This window comes from Sceloporus occidentalis, unplaced genomic scaffold, assembly GCF_023333645.1.
Source record: "Sceloporus occidentalis isolate IW3139 unplaced genomic scaffold, rSceOcc1.0.p SCAF_4, whole genome shotgun sequence".
Lineage (NCBI taxonomy): Eukaryota > Metazoa > Chordata > Lepidosauria > Squamata > Phrynosomatidae > Sceloporus > Sceloporus occidentalis.
In genome coordinates, this window is record NW_028316984.1 from 1996025 (window position 1) to 2014257 (window position 18233).

The 18233-nt window shown below is 46.4% G+C and overlaps 1 protein-coding gene across 2 annotated transcripts in view; it reads right to left on the reverse strand.

The window, feature by feature from the left end:
- The window catches only part of RCBTB1 (RCC1 and BTB domain containing protein 1), a 52486-nt gene that overhangs the window by 19701 nt on the left and 14552 nt on the right, over positions 1-18233 (reverse strand). For both annotated transcript variants that reach the window (XM_089519055.1, XM_089519056.1), the window contains exons 6-7: positions 17532-17639; positions 15900-16042 (exon numbers count right to left, since the gene is read on the reverse strand). In XM_089519055.1, coding sequence (XP_089375181.1) covers positions 15900-16042; positions 17532-17639 — 251 coding nt within the window. The remainder of the gene's footprint in view (positions 1-15899; positions 16043-17531; positions 17640-18233) is intronic.

Here is an 18233-nt window from a genome sequence, read left to right on the forward strand (position 1 = left end):
TGGTGGACCTTTGTTGCCCCCATTTTCATTTCTACTATTATAATTTTTAGGGTATGATTTCCTAATAGCTGACGTTCCTTAATGGAGACTATACACACACATCTCCCAATATTTCATCCATGTGTAATATCTCACCACAGTAATGGCCACTATATCCTTGGAAGAAGGAGAAAAAAAATAGAATCCAAAATATCAGCGGAAAGCAACAGAGGAGCCTGATAAATTTTCACAAGACTTTCATGCAGACAGTTTGATACAGCATCTAAGTACTTTCCATATAAAGTAGGGAAACACTAACAAACAAGAACCAGAAACTGTCACCCTGATTAAGATAGCTGTTGCCTCAGGGACTTTCTTAAGAGCAACTTCAGATTCTTTTTCTTCAGGATCTCTGAAGGTTCAGAGGCTAAAGCTTTAGATTTTGGCTAAACAAGCTTTAAATCTTCCATTACCAGTTTACTATGCGAAAGAAAGAACAAACTAAAGATGTCCAACAGGAAAGCACAACAGGAACACAAACACAAAAGGAAAGAAAGCAGAAGGGTGAATGTGGAATAAAGAAAAAGGGAAGAGTCCCAGTAGGCCAAAGCAGGGAACAAAGGTGAAAAGAAGGGCCAGAGGAGCTAGAGGAGCAAGGCAATCAAACTGAAAGGGCTTTGGGGCTTCTGCATTGAGGAAGTGCCCTATATCCTCACTACCCATAATATACAAGCGTTCCCTGTTTTTTGGCAACTTGTTTTTCAATGGCTTGTTCTTTTGACCATTCTAAATTATAATCCATACGTTCAACGTGTGGTCTTCTCTTTTGACTACGCATCTAATTATTGGTTCTGACTATATGAGAATTTTAAAGGGTGAAAAGAATGGAGGCTCGTTCTTTGGTTGAAACAAATTGGGAAGGATGGGTTTTTACTTTTGAGGGGGAAGTTAGTACTTGTTTGGCTCAGGCAGTGGAGGCATTATTAATAGGCTTTTATTTTTTCTGAAGGAACACTGAGGCTTCTATGGCCATAACAATTATTGAACGGGAGAAGAATACTATTTTAAGTATATTTATTTTCTTTTTATACAAGGAAGTGTTTCAGCTAGGCAGCAACAGAAGCCAAAGAGGAAAAATGCGAGGCTCCTACTCCATCTCTGTTATTTGCTCTAGCATTGGAAGCTTTAGCCAAACTAGATTGCAGAGGGCACAATGATGATTAAAAAACAAACAAGCAAACAAAAAAACAAAGAAAACAAGATTAGTCTTTAGATGCCCGTCTGATTTTTCCCCTGATATCCAAACTAGTATTTTAAATTTAAAATGATTTTGAAGAATTTCTACAAACTTTCTGGTCTGGAAACCCAGTGGGTGACTTTGGCCAAGTCACACTCTCTCAGCCTCAGAAAAGACTTGAAAGTACAAAACAAAAACAATTATTTTATACCATAGAACATAAGTCATTATTCCATTACTCCATTATGGCATTGTATAGTAAGTCATATAGCCATCACAATATATTCATTAGGACATTCATAGAGGCTTTATATCTCTGTTCAGCTCTTCAACAAGCTTGGCAATAGATAATACATGTAAGAACATCTAACACTCTCCTATATCATCGTAATCAGGTTCTTCTTAATCACATCGTTTTCCAGTGTCTGCTACAATCATTATACAGACAATTCCTAAAGGCTTTTACATATTCACAATCTTGTCCCTCATTTTATTTCTGGCCATTTTATACTTATCTAATTATCCATGACAATCTCATCTATTTGAGCAACTTTTCAACTCTAATAGACATGTGTGTAAAACATGCATTCAAGGGTAAAATCTTAAGCACTTCTTAAGCAAGTCATTACTGCATTAATTTCATATAAGCATATATTTCCTTGTTATTGCTGTGTGCTGTCAAGTCGTTTCTGATTTATAGACTACATCTCCTAGCCTTACCAAAATCAGCATTTTAAGGTGGCATGCCAGGCCTTATCAGAAACAATGTTCATTTAAAGCATGTAAATAAAAAGCACAAAGAATGTTCTCAGGTCACCCTGAGAGTTAGTACTCTAGACACCTGACAACAGTTAGTATGATGCATTCTAAAAGTGGGGTGTGCACTATCCTTGAGTATACTGACCAAAAAAAAAAAAGATGCAAACCTCTGATTAGATAACCAAAGCACTGAGTGGGTGTCAGAAGAAAATAGAAGAGCCAGGACAGAATTAGGAAATCAGACATGCCTGGAAAGTCTTCACCACAGGAGACCATTGTCAAAGATGATGATGATGATGATGATGATGATGATAAAGTATTTATTTTTCTTCTTCGTGGTCTCTGCGAATCATACAAATGGGTTTCACTGCGCCTGCGCAGTGCTGTTCGGAAACTTCTGGAATCACTGGGCAAAGTTTACTTTGCAACATATAGAAACTTTTTGGCAGTAACTCCGCCCACCCGTTATAAGGCCCCTGCCTTCCGGCTCTTTCCCCAGTTCCTTTTTTCCGCCGCACTTGCTGCTTTAGGGAACTTCGCTCTTGCTTCTGTTATTGGATCACTGGCTATTTGACTTCGGACTGTTCTTGACCACTCTCTTTGACCACTGCCCCCACTGTACTTTGACCTCGGACTGCTCTTGACTTCGACTTCATCTTCTCTCCATCGCCCCGTCACGATGTCGCCTCCTTTTAAGAAGTGTGATGTCTGCGGAGGCAAACTCCCGGTCCAAGACCCTCACTCTTCGTGTCTTCTCTGTCTTGGCGGCGACCATGACATGAAATCCTGTTCGCTCTGCAAATCTATGACGTCGCAGGCGCGCAAGAACCGTGAATCCCGCCTGACTTCGGCGATCGCCCAGGGTAAGATCCATGGGGAGACTTCCCGCCCGGCTTCGGCTCCTTCCCTCCCGGCTGCCGCTCCTGTCCCGGCCCCGCGCGAGAGTCCTACAAGCGCTGCTTCGGCCCCTCCGGTGCTAACAACCCCCGCCAAAGTGGACCGCGGCTCTCACAAGCCCAGTGCCACCACCAAGTCGTCTTCTGTGGTCAGCAGCCCAGATAGGTCCAGTACCACCACCAAACCCTCAAAGAGCCCCTGCACATTGTCGGGGACCGAGGGTTCGAAGGCTCCGGCGTCAGCTGCTGGCTCCGCCTCCAAGGTCAGGACCGACCGGTCAACCTCGGCTCCGTCCCGTAAGCCCAAACACTCCAAGAAGGCTAAGGGAGGAGACCTCACCACTCCGACGGCTGCAGTCTCCAGTCCGTCAACCTCTGCCCCGATGGCTTCTGTGTCATCAGCCGGTTCATCTCGGATGAGAGAACTCCAGGAGAACCCCTTCTTTCCCCCGGAGGTGCCCAGGCCCGTCAAAAAGGTCAAACACTCTGACTCCGCTTCTTCCGAGCCACCCAAGAAGAAGCCACGCAAGGAGTCCTCCAAGTCCTCCGACGGACACAGTCACCATAAGGATGCTGAACCCCTTACTCCACAGCGTTCGGTACCAGCTCCGGCCCTCCAGACTCCCACTCCGCTGCCACAGGACTCTTCCGTGCGAGATGATGTCCCACGTCTAGCTCCGACGCTCTCCGGGCTGACCACCGCCCAGTTTGTGGGTTCAGACGATGATGACCTCGCTCCGCCTCAGCGTTCCCCGATTGTTGTCCACTCTCCGATCTCGGTACCATGTCCGGATGCTGTGCCGTCCGAAGATGTCGGCCGTGATGACCTTGATGTCTTCTATGATTCGGAGGTAGACCGTTATTACATGGCGGTCCCGCGAGAGACGGCACTTCGCAAGTTTGATGAAGGTCGCCGTCACCAGGCCCCAAAGGACAAGGCCTCGACGGTTACCTCCAAGCCTTCCACCTCAGCAGCTAAGCCTTCCTCATCAAGGCTTGAGCTTGGACCACGCTCTCACGGGCCCGGCCGGGACCGTCCTGAACTGGAGCACCTGGTGATCCACTCCGATACCGAGTCGGATCTTGTACCGGTACCGTTGCCAGCTTCACCTGACTCGGCCTCTGACGACGACCTGTCACCGCAGGACTCTCCACAGGTCATGCACCACCCTGAGCCAGCGTCGCCTACTGACGACCGCCGATCCTTCAGCGAGCACGTCATCAAAATGTCCAGGGCTCTGGACATTGAGCTGGCTTACCCTGAGGAGGCGGCCCGGGATCCGGTGGAACAAAGGGTTCATGGTCGGGTTCCAACCCCACCCTGCATCCCTCTCCTTCCGTCCCTGGAGACCATCATCAAGCGGTCTTCGGACAACCCTGCGGCCTTGGTCAGCACTTCGCGGAAGGTGGAAACCCTCTACCGCGTCTCTCCGGCGTCCTGTCCATGGCTGTCAACTCATCCAAGACAGAACTCGGCCATCGTAGAGGGCTCGCAGCTCGCCTCCACCCACAAACAGGCCACCTCTCCAGTAGACCGGGAGGCTCGCAAGATCGATGGGCTGGCAAAGAAGGCCTATTCAGCTTCTTGCCTAGCTGTCAAAGCCACCAACTACACTGCATGCATGGGGGCCTATGTGCAGTCCTTGATGGAGACTATCTCCCCCCTGATTCCCGACGTCCCGGATGATGTCCAGAGGAAGCTGGTCGAGGTCAGAGACGAGGCCCATTCCATAGGTGGATGGCTCATCACCACGTGCCGCAACATCACTGACTGTGTGGGAAGGGCGATGTCGGCGTCAATGGCGCTCCGCCGACACGCCTGGCTGAGGGGCACAGATCTCACTCCTGGAGTCAAGTCGGCTATCGAAGAGATGCCTCTCGATGAGTCTGGGCTCTTCAACACGGACACCGACGACCGCCTCAATCGCAAGTTTAAGATGAAGGCAGCCGCGAGGAAACATGGCATGTCATCCTCGGTGTCAGCCCCGTTTTGCAAGAGACAGCGCCCATGGCAATCCCAAGGCCAGTCCTACAGACCATTTGGCCAGGACCGCCAATTCCACCAGCAGGGCTCTCAACGATCCAGGCACGCGTCCCAGTCATCCTCCTCCCCTGGCCGACGGAATTTTCCTACCCGGCACCGAAAGCCCCGCCGGCAGGTTGGTGACCAGGGTAAGAAGAGAGACTGATGGGGTCTAGCGCGCTTCGTCCCCTCTCCCCCATTTTTCCTGGACATACTCAGGCCATTTGCTACCACCTAGGCCTCCATCACAACAGACTCGTGGGTGCTCAACATCGTCCGTAGGGGATATGCCCTCGAGTTCCAAGAGCTCCCCAAGACCGGAGTCTTCATGTCCACCCCCCCCCCTCGGACACCCTTCTCGACGAAGTGCGCACTTTGCTTAGCAAGGGGGCAATCTCCCCTTTACCGCCCGGCCTGTTTGCCAGGGCTTTTTTCTCCAGGTACTTTACGGTACCGAAGTCGGATGGAGGCATCAGACCCATCCTGGACTTGAGGGATCTGAATTTGTGTCTTGAATACCGGCGTTTCCGAATGGTAACCCTAGCTTCCATTCTTCCCTTGCTTCATCAGGGTCTCTGGTTTGCAACGATCGACCTGAAGGACGCTTATTTCCACATCGGGATTCAGGAGTCCCACTGGAGATTCCTCGCATTCGCCGTCGGTCCCGTTTCTTACCACTACAACGTGCTCCCCTTCCGTTTGGCCACGGCGCCCAGAGTTTTCACGAAGTGCATGGCACCGGTGGTGGCTTACCTCCATCAGAAGGGCTTCATGGTCTTTCCATACCTGGACGACTGGCTGTTCACCGCCGAGTCCCAACAGGAACTGCGGGAAGCAGTCTCGTTCGCCTTGCACCTCCTGGATTCCCTGGGACTGGTCGTCAACCGAGAGAAGTCCCACTTCACACCGACCAGGCAGGTCAAATTCATCGGGGCCATCCTCGACTCCGAAAGATGCTCCGCCTTTCTCCCTCCAGACCGTTTCCAGGCCCTGGCGGCGTCACTCAGACCTTTCATCTCCCACAGGAGGGTGAGGGCCAGGGACGTTCAGGTCGCCCTGGGACACATGGCATCGACGACGTCTGTCACACCTTGGTCACGGCTTCGCCTCCGACCCCTACAGTCCTGGTTCCTCTCGGTCTTCTCCCCGGTGGAGGACCCCCCCGTCCAAGTGGCTCACGGTACCGAGACCTGTGGCGGCTTCTCTCAGATGGTGGTTGGACTGCCGCAACGTGTGCATCGGGATGCCCTTCCTTCAGCCTCAGCCTCATCTAACTCTGACAACAGATGCTTCCCTGGAAGGTTGGGGCGCTCACCTGCTCGACCTGGTCATCAAGGACAAGTGGTCGGCCCAGGACAAGCTCCTCCACATCAACGCTTTGGAGATGCTGGCGGTAGAGAAGGCACTGAGGGCATTCGAATCCGCTGTTGCAGGCAAGGTGGTCCTCCTGAGGACGGACAACACCACCGTGATGTACTACATCAACAAACAGGGAGGCACCAGGTCCAGAACTCTGCTCGACCTCACTCTCTGCATCTGGGATTGGTGCATCCAGAGGCAGATCCTCCTCCAGGCGATGCATCTTCCTGGAGAAGACAACGAGTTGGCAGATCGCCTCAGCAGATCTCCGTCGGTGTGCCACGAATGGAGGCTCCATCCCGAGACGGTCAGCGACCTCTTCGACCGTTGGGGAAATCCCCGGATCGACCTCTTCACGACCAGATGGAACAGCCACTGTCCCCAGTTCTGCTCCAGGAAGCGAATGGACGGATCCCTCGGAGACGCGTTCGCTTTCCTCTGGACGGGAGAGCTCCTCTACGCCTTCCCTCCATTCCCTCTCATCATCAGGGTGGTGTCCAAGATGACAACCGACCGGTCGCATGCGATCCTGATCACGCCGTGGTGGCCGAGACAACCTTGGTTCGCATCCCTTCTCCACCTCTCCAAGAGATGCTTCCTCCGCTTCGATCCTCGCCCGGACCTGCTGTCGATCCAGGACGGACGAATTCTCCATCCGGACATCGAGAGCCTACCACTGGTGGCCTGGAGGATACGGCCCTGACTGCCCTGCTGGAGGCGGTAAAAAAGGTGATCCTGGCTGCAAGGAAACCTTCCACCCAGCGGTCCTATGCCCTGAAATGGAAGAGGTTTAGCCTCTTCCTTGATCGAAAGGGCTTGTCTCCTGCTCAGGTGTCCACTCCAGTGGTGCTGGAGTTTTTGATGGCGCTTTTGGATGAGGGGCTTTGCCTCGCATCCATCAAGTGCTATTTGTCTGCCATTTGTGCTAAGTACCATTTCGGGGGGAGGGCTTCCTTTTTTAGGGATCCCTTGGTGAAGGGGTTCCTTAAGGGTTGTGCCAACTTGTATCCTCCTGTGTCGGTACCAGCACCGGCTTGGAGCCTGGAAGCAGTGCTGTCTGCACTCCAATCCAGGCCCTTTGAACCGATGGCCACAGCGGACTTGAGACTATTAACTTGGAAAACCGCCTTTCTTGTGGCCATCACCTCTGCCCGCCGTGTGGGCGAACTCTGTGCCTTGCGACGGGACCAGCCCTTCCTCAGGTTTCACAAAGACAAGGTGGTCCTTCGGACAGACATTACTTTTTTGCCTAAGGTTGTGCCTGCTTTCCACATGTGCCAGGACATTGTGTTGCCTACCCTCGCTTCCAATCCGACTTCGGATGCGGAGCGGTCCCTGCACTCCCTTGATGTCAGGAGAACGCTGGCTTTTTACCTGGACAGAACTACTGCCTCCAGTCGGTCCGAGAGACTTTTCCAATGCTACTCGGAACCGAAGAAGGGGTTGCCTGTCTCTGCGCAGAGGTTTTCCAAATGGGTGGCCGGTACCATCCACCTCTGCTATGAACTGTTGGGCAAACCTCTGCCTGGCAGGGTTCGGTCCCATTCTACAAGGGCAATGTCAGCATCCTCTGCATTCCTGTTGGGTATCCCCTTGGAGGATGTCTGCAAGGCTGCTGTCTGGTCCCAACCTCTGACTTTTATAAAGCACTATAGGTTGGACACCAGAGCCATCCGAGACGCAGCTTTCGGGAGGGCTGTGTTGGTTTCAGGTTTGCATTGATTGCACTACTGAGCGTTTGTGTTTCAGCACTTATGTACAGATGTCACTGTTTTCAATTTGTCCATTGTTGATTTGCACAATTTCTATGGGACTGGTCTTGCACGACCTCTTGTTCCCTTCTCAGGTTTAGCAATGTTATTGCTATGTTTGGTTTGTCCATCAACAAAAAGGCTGACTCTTTTTATGGTTCAAGGTGTTTATTGTTCCAATAAATATGCCTTTGGTTTACCATAGCTTTGGTTTCAGGACACTCCCTCTGCCACTTACCTAAGCTTGTCAGTCTAAACCCATTTCTATGATTCGCAGAGACCACGAAGAAGAAAGACAGGTTGCTTACCTGTAACAGTATTTCTTCGAGTCATCTGCGAATACATACAAATCCCACCCGTCCATCCCCTCAGTGTCCTGCTCTTATTGGCTCTTTCCATCGCCTGCTTGGCGAAAAAATTGCGGAACTGGGGAAAGAGCGGGAAGGCAGGGGCCTTATAACGGGTGGGCGGAGTTACTGCCAAAAAGTTTCTATATGTTGCAAAGTAAACTTTGCCCAGTGATTCCAGAAGTTTCTGAACAGCACTGCGCAGGCGCAGTGAAACCCATTTGTATGTATTCGCAGATGACCACTCGAAGAAATACTGTTACAGGTAAGCAACCTGTCCATATCCCGCCTCTCCCTTCCTTCTAAGCGGGTAACAACAGTCCAATAAAAACAGATATTCAGACAATAATAAAATTTCCCTAATTCCCTTAACCCTCCCTCCTTCTGTTAAAAATACACATAAACATCAAGATACAATACAATATTCTCAGTACAGTGTTCTTAGTTACAAATTTTGTAACTAAAGATAGACACAGGTTGAATTACAGTGGAACCTCGCCATAGGCGGGCGCGCCATACGTGGCCTTGAGCATATGCGCTCAAGCCGCGGCACGCGCGCAGGGCAGAAGGGGCGGCGCGTCCCATTCAGTTGAATGGGCGCGCGCGCCCGTTGCGCCCCGCGCACCTCCACGCCGCCATGCACGAGCCCCATTGTTTACAATGGTGCTCGAGCATAGGCGGAAATCGCCATACGCGGCGGGATCCGAATCGGAGGTTCCACTGTATTCCAAGAGACCATCAGGAGAGGAGGTGCAAGAGTAAATGGATCAATTTCGTTAATTTAGCTGGAGGTTAGTCTGGAAAGGCCCGTCGGAAGAGATCTGTCTTTAGCGCCTTTTTAAACACCTCCAAAGATGTAATATGGTGGCTCTCTTCCGGCAGGTCATTCCATATTTTAGCAGCGGTAGCTGAAAAGGTCCTCTGGGAAGACACCACCAGCCTGGTTTTCTTTGGCTGGAGTAGGTTCCTCCCAAAGGACCTGAGTGCGTGGGAAGGATTGTATGGGAGGACGCGTTCCCTCAAGTATGCTGGACCCAAGCCATGTAGGGCTTTACAGATAATGACCAACACCTTGTACTGATCTATTCTGGTAAGTCCTGACATGCTGCCCCAAAATTAACTGACAAGTCGCAAGGACCTTCAATCCCTCAGTCTAAGAAATGGGGTAGGAAACCATGCCTGTTTCAGAGGATGGTGAAGAAGAGCTAGAGAAACACAGACTTTCAGTGTTGTGTTGAAGCAGTGTGTCTGCAGTAAACAATGCAATAAGGTTAGCTGATCTCACTACAGCTTTGTATGTATGCCTTACAACAGACAAGATGAACAGCAACTGCCACCAGATTCCCATAGTGAGTATGCATGAACAGCAAAGCACAGAGAAAAGAGGGAAGCAGATAAGCCTGCATCATCAGCTACACTCAGCATGTTAAAAAAAGCATAGATCTATGCATCTGACCACCACCATGGAAATCTTAAGAAAAGTGGATTGACCTGGGTGTTTAATTTCATATGTACATATCAGTTTTGAACAAGAAGTTTGCTGTAACATGTTGAAATGCCCTTTGGTGTGTGCATGTGTAGTATAGGAATCTATTCTTTCTGTGTTATTTCTGCCTCTGTTACCAAATAGTCTATTAAAATAGTAATACCCAGGAACACAGCGAACTTCAAAAACTGAGGTATATCTGGTAAACTGGCTGGGGATGAAGAGAAACCCTTTCCTGGTGCCCCCTTCTCTTCCCACAGCACAGAACGTATGTAAGCCACTGGGAAAAGGACAAAATAATATCCTCCTCCAACTTGCTGCATTTATGGACTGGCTACACAAGAAGAGGGGGCAGGAACAAGGAAGAGAAAGCACACAAAGGCTGAATTAAAAAGTGCCCCAGGCAACCAGTCTTCATCCCTGATTTCAGCTGCCTCATCTGTTATATAGTTGCCCTCTGAAAGATGTCAAGAAGTATGTGTTGTCTCCAGCTTACCAACTAGGATGCTATCATCCTGTCATGCATGTTTCTTAAGAGGCTGGTCACCAGAGAACACACATTGTTAGGTGCTAATGTAGTGAGGAATACAGAAAATCCTTTGACAGAGGCCTCACGCTCTCAACATAGGGAGATACAATGATAGACAAAACTATCTCCAAGTCCCAAAAATGATGCTGCATCTACAGACATGAAAGAATTATAATAGCTAAAAAAGGGCAGAGAAAGTAGCCTTATGAGGAAGTGTCCTGTTGAAAGCCTCTAACAGACAGCAAGTGGATTTGTAGGGGTTCTGGTAACTCTGGCGTGGGGCATGGGTCTGAGGTGCCAGAAACTGGTGACAGCAATATGTTCATGCTCTGACACTGTAGTTTAGAGTTTTGACAAGGACAATCTCAGAACATTCTCCAGGCACATGTATAAGTTGGTGTTCTGAGAGCAGAGGTGGCCGCTACTACCATCAGTTTCAAGAACAAATCAAGGCTGAACAATAGTACTCCACACAGGATCATAGAATCGTAAGAGTTGGAAAAGACCACAAGTGCCATCCAGTCCAACCCCCTGCCATGCAGGACCACAGAATCAAAGCACCTCTGACACATGGCCATCAAGCCTCTGTTTACAAACCACCAAAGGAGGAGACTCAACCGCTCTCTGAGAGAGTGTCTTCCACTGTCAAACAGTCCGTAATGTCAGGAAGTTCCTCCTAATGCTTTAGTGGAATCTCTTTTCCTGTAGCTTGTATCCACTGTTCCTGGTCCTATTCTCTGGAGCCGCAGAAAACAAGCTTGCTCCATCCTTAATATGACATCCCTTCAAATACTTCAACAAGGCTATCATATCACCTCTTAACCTTCTGTTCTCCAGGCTAAACATACCTAGCTCCCTAAGTCTTTCCTCATATGACATGGTTTCCAGATGTTTCACCACTTTGGTCACTCTCCTGTGGACATGGTCCAGCTTCTCAACATCCTTTCTGAATTGTGATGCCCAGAACTGAACAAAGTATCTGTCAGATCCATATGCATGGTTCTGTCATGATGATATAATGATATGTTGTGGTGGTAAGATGACATGGTGATATAGCATTATGATAGATGCTGGTTTATTGAGAGGGGAATAGGAATCTTGTGAGAAGCCAAGCTCAGGAAACAACAGGAGTGGGCAAAGGCGAGAGAGATTTGTAGTTTGATGACCTTGTTGCTCCTGCTAGTGAATCGGGGCTGTAAACCAGGGATGCTCTCCTTCTTTAAGTGCAATTCAATGATAATGCAGGAAAGGAAAGGGGAAACATGAAATGTCACTTTGATCTAGATCAAAGGCTTGGGATCGTAGCTGGGAGGGGGGCTGGATGATGGGAACTCTTATGTATGATTCAGGGGGGGAACTTTTCAGTTCCAACACAAAGCTTCTGTCTCAATTCCTATAATAAAATCTTTTGTTTAAATCACACTAAGATGTTCTTTTGGTTACTGAACTGAGTCCACTGATCCCGACAGTATTCCAGGTGAGGCCTGACCAAAGCAGAATAGAGTGGCACTATTACTTCCCTTGATCTAGACACTATACTTGTGTTGATGCAGCCTAGAATTGCATTGACCTTTTTACCTGCTACAACACACTGTTGACGTACGTTCAACTTGTCATCTACTAGGACTCTTAAATCCCTTTCACATGCAGTCTTGTTAAGCCAGATGTCCCCCATTCTATGCATTTCATTTTTTCTGCCTAACTGCAGTACCTTACATTTCTCTCTATTGTTCATTTTCTTAGTTTTGGCCCAACTTTCTAATCTATTAAAGTCATTTTGAATTTTGATCCTCTCCTCTGGAGTATTAGCTACTCCTCCTACATTTGATAAGCATTCTTATCTATTCTTTCATCCAAGTTACTGATAAAGATGTTAAATACTTCTGGATCCAGGACAGAATCCTGGGGCTTATAGCAATCCTTTCACAGGCTTTTCAGTGGGCTTATATGGCATAGCAGGCAACTGACAGAGTTCTAGTCCAATATTCAAATCACTATATCACAATGGCTTTATTTTACACAAACCAAATTATAGTTTTCTATCTAGTGGAGAAAGAAAAGATACTGACATGCATTTTTGCTATGGAAATCAAACTTTCAACTTACTATAAATGTTTCTTCTCTCTGGAGATGGGAGGACATCCTGTAGAGCAGTGGTTCTCAACCTTCCTAATGTTCTGACCCTTTAATACAGTTCCCCATGTTGTGGTGACCCCCAACCATAAAATTATTTTCATTGCTACATTCAAATATGTGTTTTCTGATGGTCTTAGGCGACCCCTGTGAAAGGGTCATTCGACCCCTGCTGTTGAGGGCAAGTCCTCTCAACAGACTCTGGAAGTAGGGCTTCTACCTAACTTCCTCTCTCCACTAATAGTGGCAGAAGCCTCACAGTGTGAGACAAGCTGTAGCTGAAAAACCAACGAAAAAGACATTGCACCCAATGGGGTGCCGAACCGGCTAAAGAAATAAGACTATTTAACCAATGAATTATAAAAGCAACAAACCATCCAGAAATGGAGAGAGAAACTGAACAAATACACAGCAGGAAACAAACTGGAAGAATTGCCCTGAAGCCACAGAAGCCAGGTATGATCCAGAAGAGAAACAAAGCCTGCACACACTTTGTTTGCAGAAGCAACAGAAATAAAAATAGGCAAAGCATGGCATCCTGCAGAAATACCAAAATGTAGAAAGAACTCCAAAGGCCAACTGGTCCAAACCTCACCAATGTAAGAATCCACTGCCAAAACATCCCTGCCAATGCACATCTAGCCCACTTCAAGATCATTCCACTGTCAAATTGCTTTTATCATCAGGGAATTTTTACTAATGTTTAGTCAGCATCTCCCTTCCTTTAATCTGAGCCTACTTTTCAGATCTTATCTTCTAGCAGATCACCCCAAATTCAACCTGACAGCCCTTTAAATATTTGAAGATGGCTATCATGTTCTATCTTGGCCTGTAGTTTAAATATACTCAACACTCTCAGCTGTTAGAGAACTTTTATCATCTTTGTTGCTGTCCTCTGGACATGTTCAGTTTTGTCAATATCCTTTTCAAACTGTTGTGGCCAGAACTTGACATGCTATTCCAGGTGAAATTTGGCCAATTACATCCTTTTAGCTAGACTCAATACGTTTATCAACATAGAATGCCAAGAACTGCATCATTTTGTTCTGCCACATCATACTACTGACTCATATTCAGCTTGTAGTTTCCTAGATGTTTTTCATATGCACAGCTGACAAGCCAGGTGTTACCCTTCCTATACCTGGACATCTGATTTTCCCTGTAACCAATTACCAATCTGTCTGCAGCTCTTTAGATCAGTTGAAGTTTCCAAACACTCTTCAAAGGTAACTCGAATATTCCATTATAGTACTGCAATACAGTAATCCAAATGGGAGGTAACTAAGGCATGTGTCACTATGACTAGTTCAGATCTTTCAAGGAATGGGCATATCTGACACACAAGCTTTAGCTGTGCAAACACATTCCTGACCACCTGAGCATACAGGCTCAGATCCAAGACCAGGAGTACATCCTAGCTACAGATCTGCCTCTTCAAGGGGAGTGTAACTCCATCCAGCACAAGCTGGATCCCTGCTCCCTGATTGGTCCTAACTGACCAGGAGCACCTCTTTCTTATCTGGGTTAAGTTTCAATTTGTTCACTCTCATCCCATTCACTACTGATCACAGGCATGACTTTATAACCTCTCCTTCGCTTATCAAGAGGACTATACTGACCCACTCTAGCAATGCCCTTCTGTCCTCAAAACAAGAGATGAAAAACCCACAGATAGGAGGGAGATGCAGACAGTCCAACAGAGCAAAAACCATCAGAGGGCCAAAGAGGCAGCCCAGCTCTTTTCCTGCTGTTGCACAACTGGCAATCTCTATGCTCCTACGTGAGACTGAAATTGGTGTCAATCTTGTTTCCGCCCAGTAGTATCTTGATGGGAATTTTTTTGGAGCAGAGTTCCATACTCATCATGTTCCATGTCCAACAATAAGGATAGAAGGAATTATTCTCAATAATTAATATGAGTTGTGAAATGAGACAGGGGGATGAATTACCATGCCACCCAAGAGTTATAGCATAAGTGGTTATCCTTTCCACAGTCGGCGAGGGAATAGGTAATGATCAGTTGTTCCAGGAGCCCCCTGTTCTAAATCCTGCTTTGCAGAATTAATGCAGTGAAGGAAAGGATACTGTCCTCTTTCATTTCGTATTTGTTCCTGCTTTGGAGTTTTCAAAGATTCCACGCCCAGCACTGTACCTGTGGGCATGGAATCAGTTCCTCAACTAATTGGAGTAAAGCAGGGGGTTGTTTAAAAAAAATTATTCTTCTCCCCCTACCAAACATTACCTGGTCCAGAGGGAGAGCAAAAAGAAGGAAGGTAGATAATTGGAGGCAGGGAGAGAGAACTTACTAGTTGGGAACAGTGACAACAGAAAAGTGAGGGGTCCTTTAAAAAGCTGCTAGGCTGTTGAAGGAAACGAGTGACACAGGTTTGCTAGAAAGTTTTGAATCTGAAAATTTTCCATTGCTTTTTAGTTCAATGGAGATCCAAAGCAGATTTGACTTATATTTAGTCAAGTGATTTTTTTCAAGTATAGTGTATTTTTACCTGTTACATAAATAGTGATACTTTTTCTAGTAACCAAAGTTGAACTGATATATTTAATGTGAGGAAGGTTAATACAGTGTACCTTGGTCTCTTTCAATTCTGTAATTCTGTGGTTAATTTAATAGTCAGATTCAAAACTTTGTTGTTGTGTGCCTTCAAGGCATTTATGATTTATGGCAACCCTAAAGCAAAGCTATAACGGGGTTTTCTTTACAAGATTGGTTCGGAGGAGGTTGGCCATTGCCTTCCTCTGAGGCTGGGAGAGTGTGACTTGTGTACGGTCACCCAGTGGGTTTCCATGGCCAAGCTGGAAACTGAACCCTGGTCTCCAGAATCATGGTCAACACTCAAAGCACTATGCCATGCTGGCTCTCACAGCTTTACTGGGAAGTTATTCAAATTAGAATAGTTACACTTCACATTGTATAAAGTTTAAGGAAAAAAGCAGGCACTGAAAACTATTTTAAAATGCTTAAAAAGCTGTGCACATAAAAATGAGATTTCTAGTATTAAACATCAGAGAAAAGCTTGTTACAATTTTGATATTTATATTTTATTTGTTTTAAGTTCTTTTGCACATTACCATATTAATTTGATAAAAGAATGCATTTCTAGCAGTGGAAAGTTTTCTGAGGAAAAAGATCATAGCAGCAAAGGACTCAATCCTCTTCACTTGTTTCAGAGAGAATTGTGAAGAGATGAAAGGAGAAAAGGGGATAACTGTATCCCTTCAGCAGAGCTTGTTGGGAGGAATTTGCCTTTACAGAAGGTTGTTTTTTTTTCCAAACAAGAAAGACAAGCGTACACACACAGCCCTCTCCCAGAACCATGAACAAAAGGCAGACAAAACATCCCTGCTACCCAGCTCCCCAAGGGTTAGTTGCAGCGACATTTACCTCTCTTTTTCCATCAGGATCTGCACTGGGCTTAGCTGGTTGCTTTTGTTGCCAGTCCCAAGCTGCCCATAAGTGTTAGCTCCCCAGGCATACAGTATACCCTCATCTGTTAGTGCTAATGTGTGCGCATAGCCACAGGCAATCTGCAAGTACATTCACCAAAAAAGTAAGAGTTAATATTCTTAACAGTCAAGAATGGCAGTGGATGCAGGAACTAATACAAGATGTCACTGTTTTAAACATATTACTAGTTGCATGATTCAGCACAGGTTCTAAATGCCAGCGAAGCCGCCATGTGTGCCATAAAGGCTCCATTTATGGTTACTGATGGTTTGATATAAAACTTGCTTACTCACTGAGAAACAACCCACAATGCTTCTGCCTTTAAAAGATTAACAGTAAACATTTAATCCCAAATCTGTGTAACTTACTACTTTTAAGCAGTATAAATCACTGACTCCTAATTATAACCACAATGTTTATTCATAGTTTATTCTACTCAATCCCAAACAAATCATATATACACTGCACAAAATCAAGCTCCCATCCAGGAGGGCTACAAAAGTTATCATTCCCTGTCCACACCAGAACACTAAGCAATCTTTTTTTCTTAGCTATTCCACACGTATGTGTGCGTGTATATCATCTTTCAATTTATAACAACTTATTAAGGGGGAAAAGGCAAATTTCTCACTCTGTCACAGAAAAAGAATAGGAGACTGTTCTGGAGTGTTTGAACTAGGTAGCAGCTACACGGAACAATCTTGTAGCCACTACTTAGGTGAGGGAGGCATTTCTCACCAGCAAAGTGAGATGGAAGGTCCAGTGCTGATTGCAGATAATATGTCTTTCCAAGGCAGGGAGGGAGGATAAGTGATTGATAGTAATAGCATCATTCCTCCTTCCCTGTGCACCTCCAGATTTCTCATTTGGGAAAGCGTGGAACATACATAGGAATCTCTGGAGGTATTGAAGAAGGGGAGACAACTCTCCACAAGCCTTAGTAAGCTTGGTAGGCTCCCCTGCTCATCCAAGGAGACTAAGCCTTCAACTTTTTTAAAAAGGCAAACAAGATAGAGCACTGCTGGCAATCCTTATTCTTGCTCGGGACTCCTCCTTTTTTTCATCCAGGGAAAGTACTCCAGGAAAAGCAAAATCCCAGGCTAATTTTGTTGTGCTAGCAGTTTTAATACTTACAACAACTTGGTGCTACCCATGCATAAAAAATACAACTGAAAGCAGTAAGCTTATGCTTCGCTCTATTTCTTTAATAAGGTCTATCCTTTTCAAGTCCTTGTATATGTCTGTCAAACACCACAGTCTGAATTTAATGCAGTTCCACTTTAAGCACCCCACAACAATAAATGCAACATAATAAAAATAATTGTTAGGCACTGGGCTCACCTCACGGAGGGCAAGTTTCTGTGCTTCCTAATTGTTTTGCCAAATTCCTAATTGCACTGCCAGCTTGATTAAACTGCCCCTCAGGAACAGCCATGGCAATTAAGCTTCCACTGCCAGCCTCTGCCTATACCAACTATTTGCACTAGACTTTGCATATCACTGAGATTAGATGAAGCTCATATTAAACTTTGCCTTTAGCAACACATACTACAATACTTTTATACTTACCTGCATTACACAAATACCTTGGAGCGCTGCCACTCGGCAAGGCGTTAACTGGTTGCCATTATTGCCAAGACCTAACTGCCCATTGCCGTTATAGCCCCAGCCATACACCTTGGTTAAGGAGGAAAAAGAGTTAATGTTATGCTCTGTTTGCACAAAGAGCGCTATTATGCTGATAAAGGAATAAAAGGTGACAGGATTTATAAAGCCAAAAGCATGGTGATAAAGACAGCTCAAAAAGTCACCTAACCTGAATCAGATACACTCCAGCAGCTGTTTCTCTTTTCTACTCTCACTTTTCCTTTTGTTCACAAGTGCACTCCACACATTCCTGAGAGGAGACATCAATTTGGTTTTGTATGTCTTTCACATTTTGGTAAGACACATAAATATATTATTGGAGGCTGATATATATTCAGTACTTTCCAGATGTGGCCTGGACTTAGGGGGCAGTGGGGGGTCCAGCATACTGAGACAATGGAGACAGTGACTTTACTTGGTTTCCAAAACTAGGTGAGATCAGCTAGGTTTAGGGTGCTACATAGGGTCCCTTTTTATCATGAAATAGTGTGCTAAGAGGTGACAAGGCTGGGTACTCTTTCCACCCACATGCTCTAGAAGCTAAATCTTAGCAAGTCCCCTAGTATATAGCCTTGGAGTCTCCCATTTTAAAAAATTTTTAAAAATGTTAAAATAGACTACTTC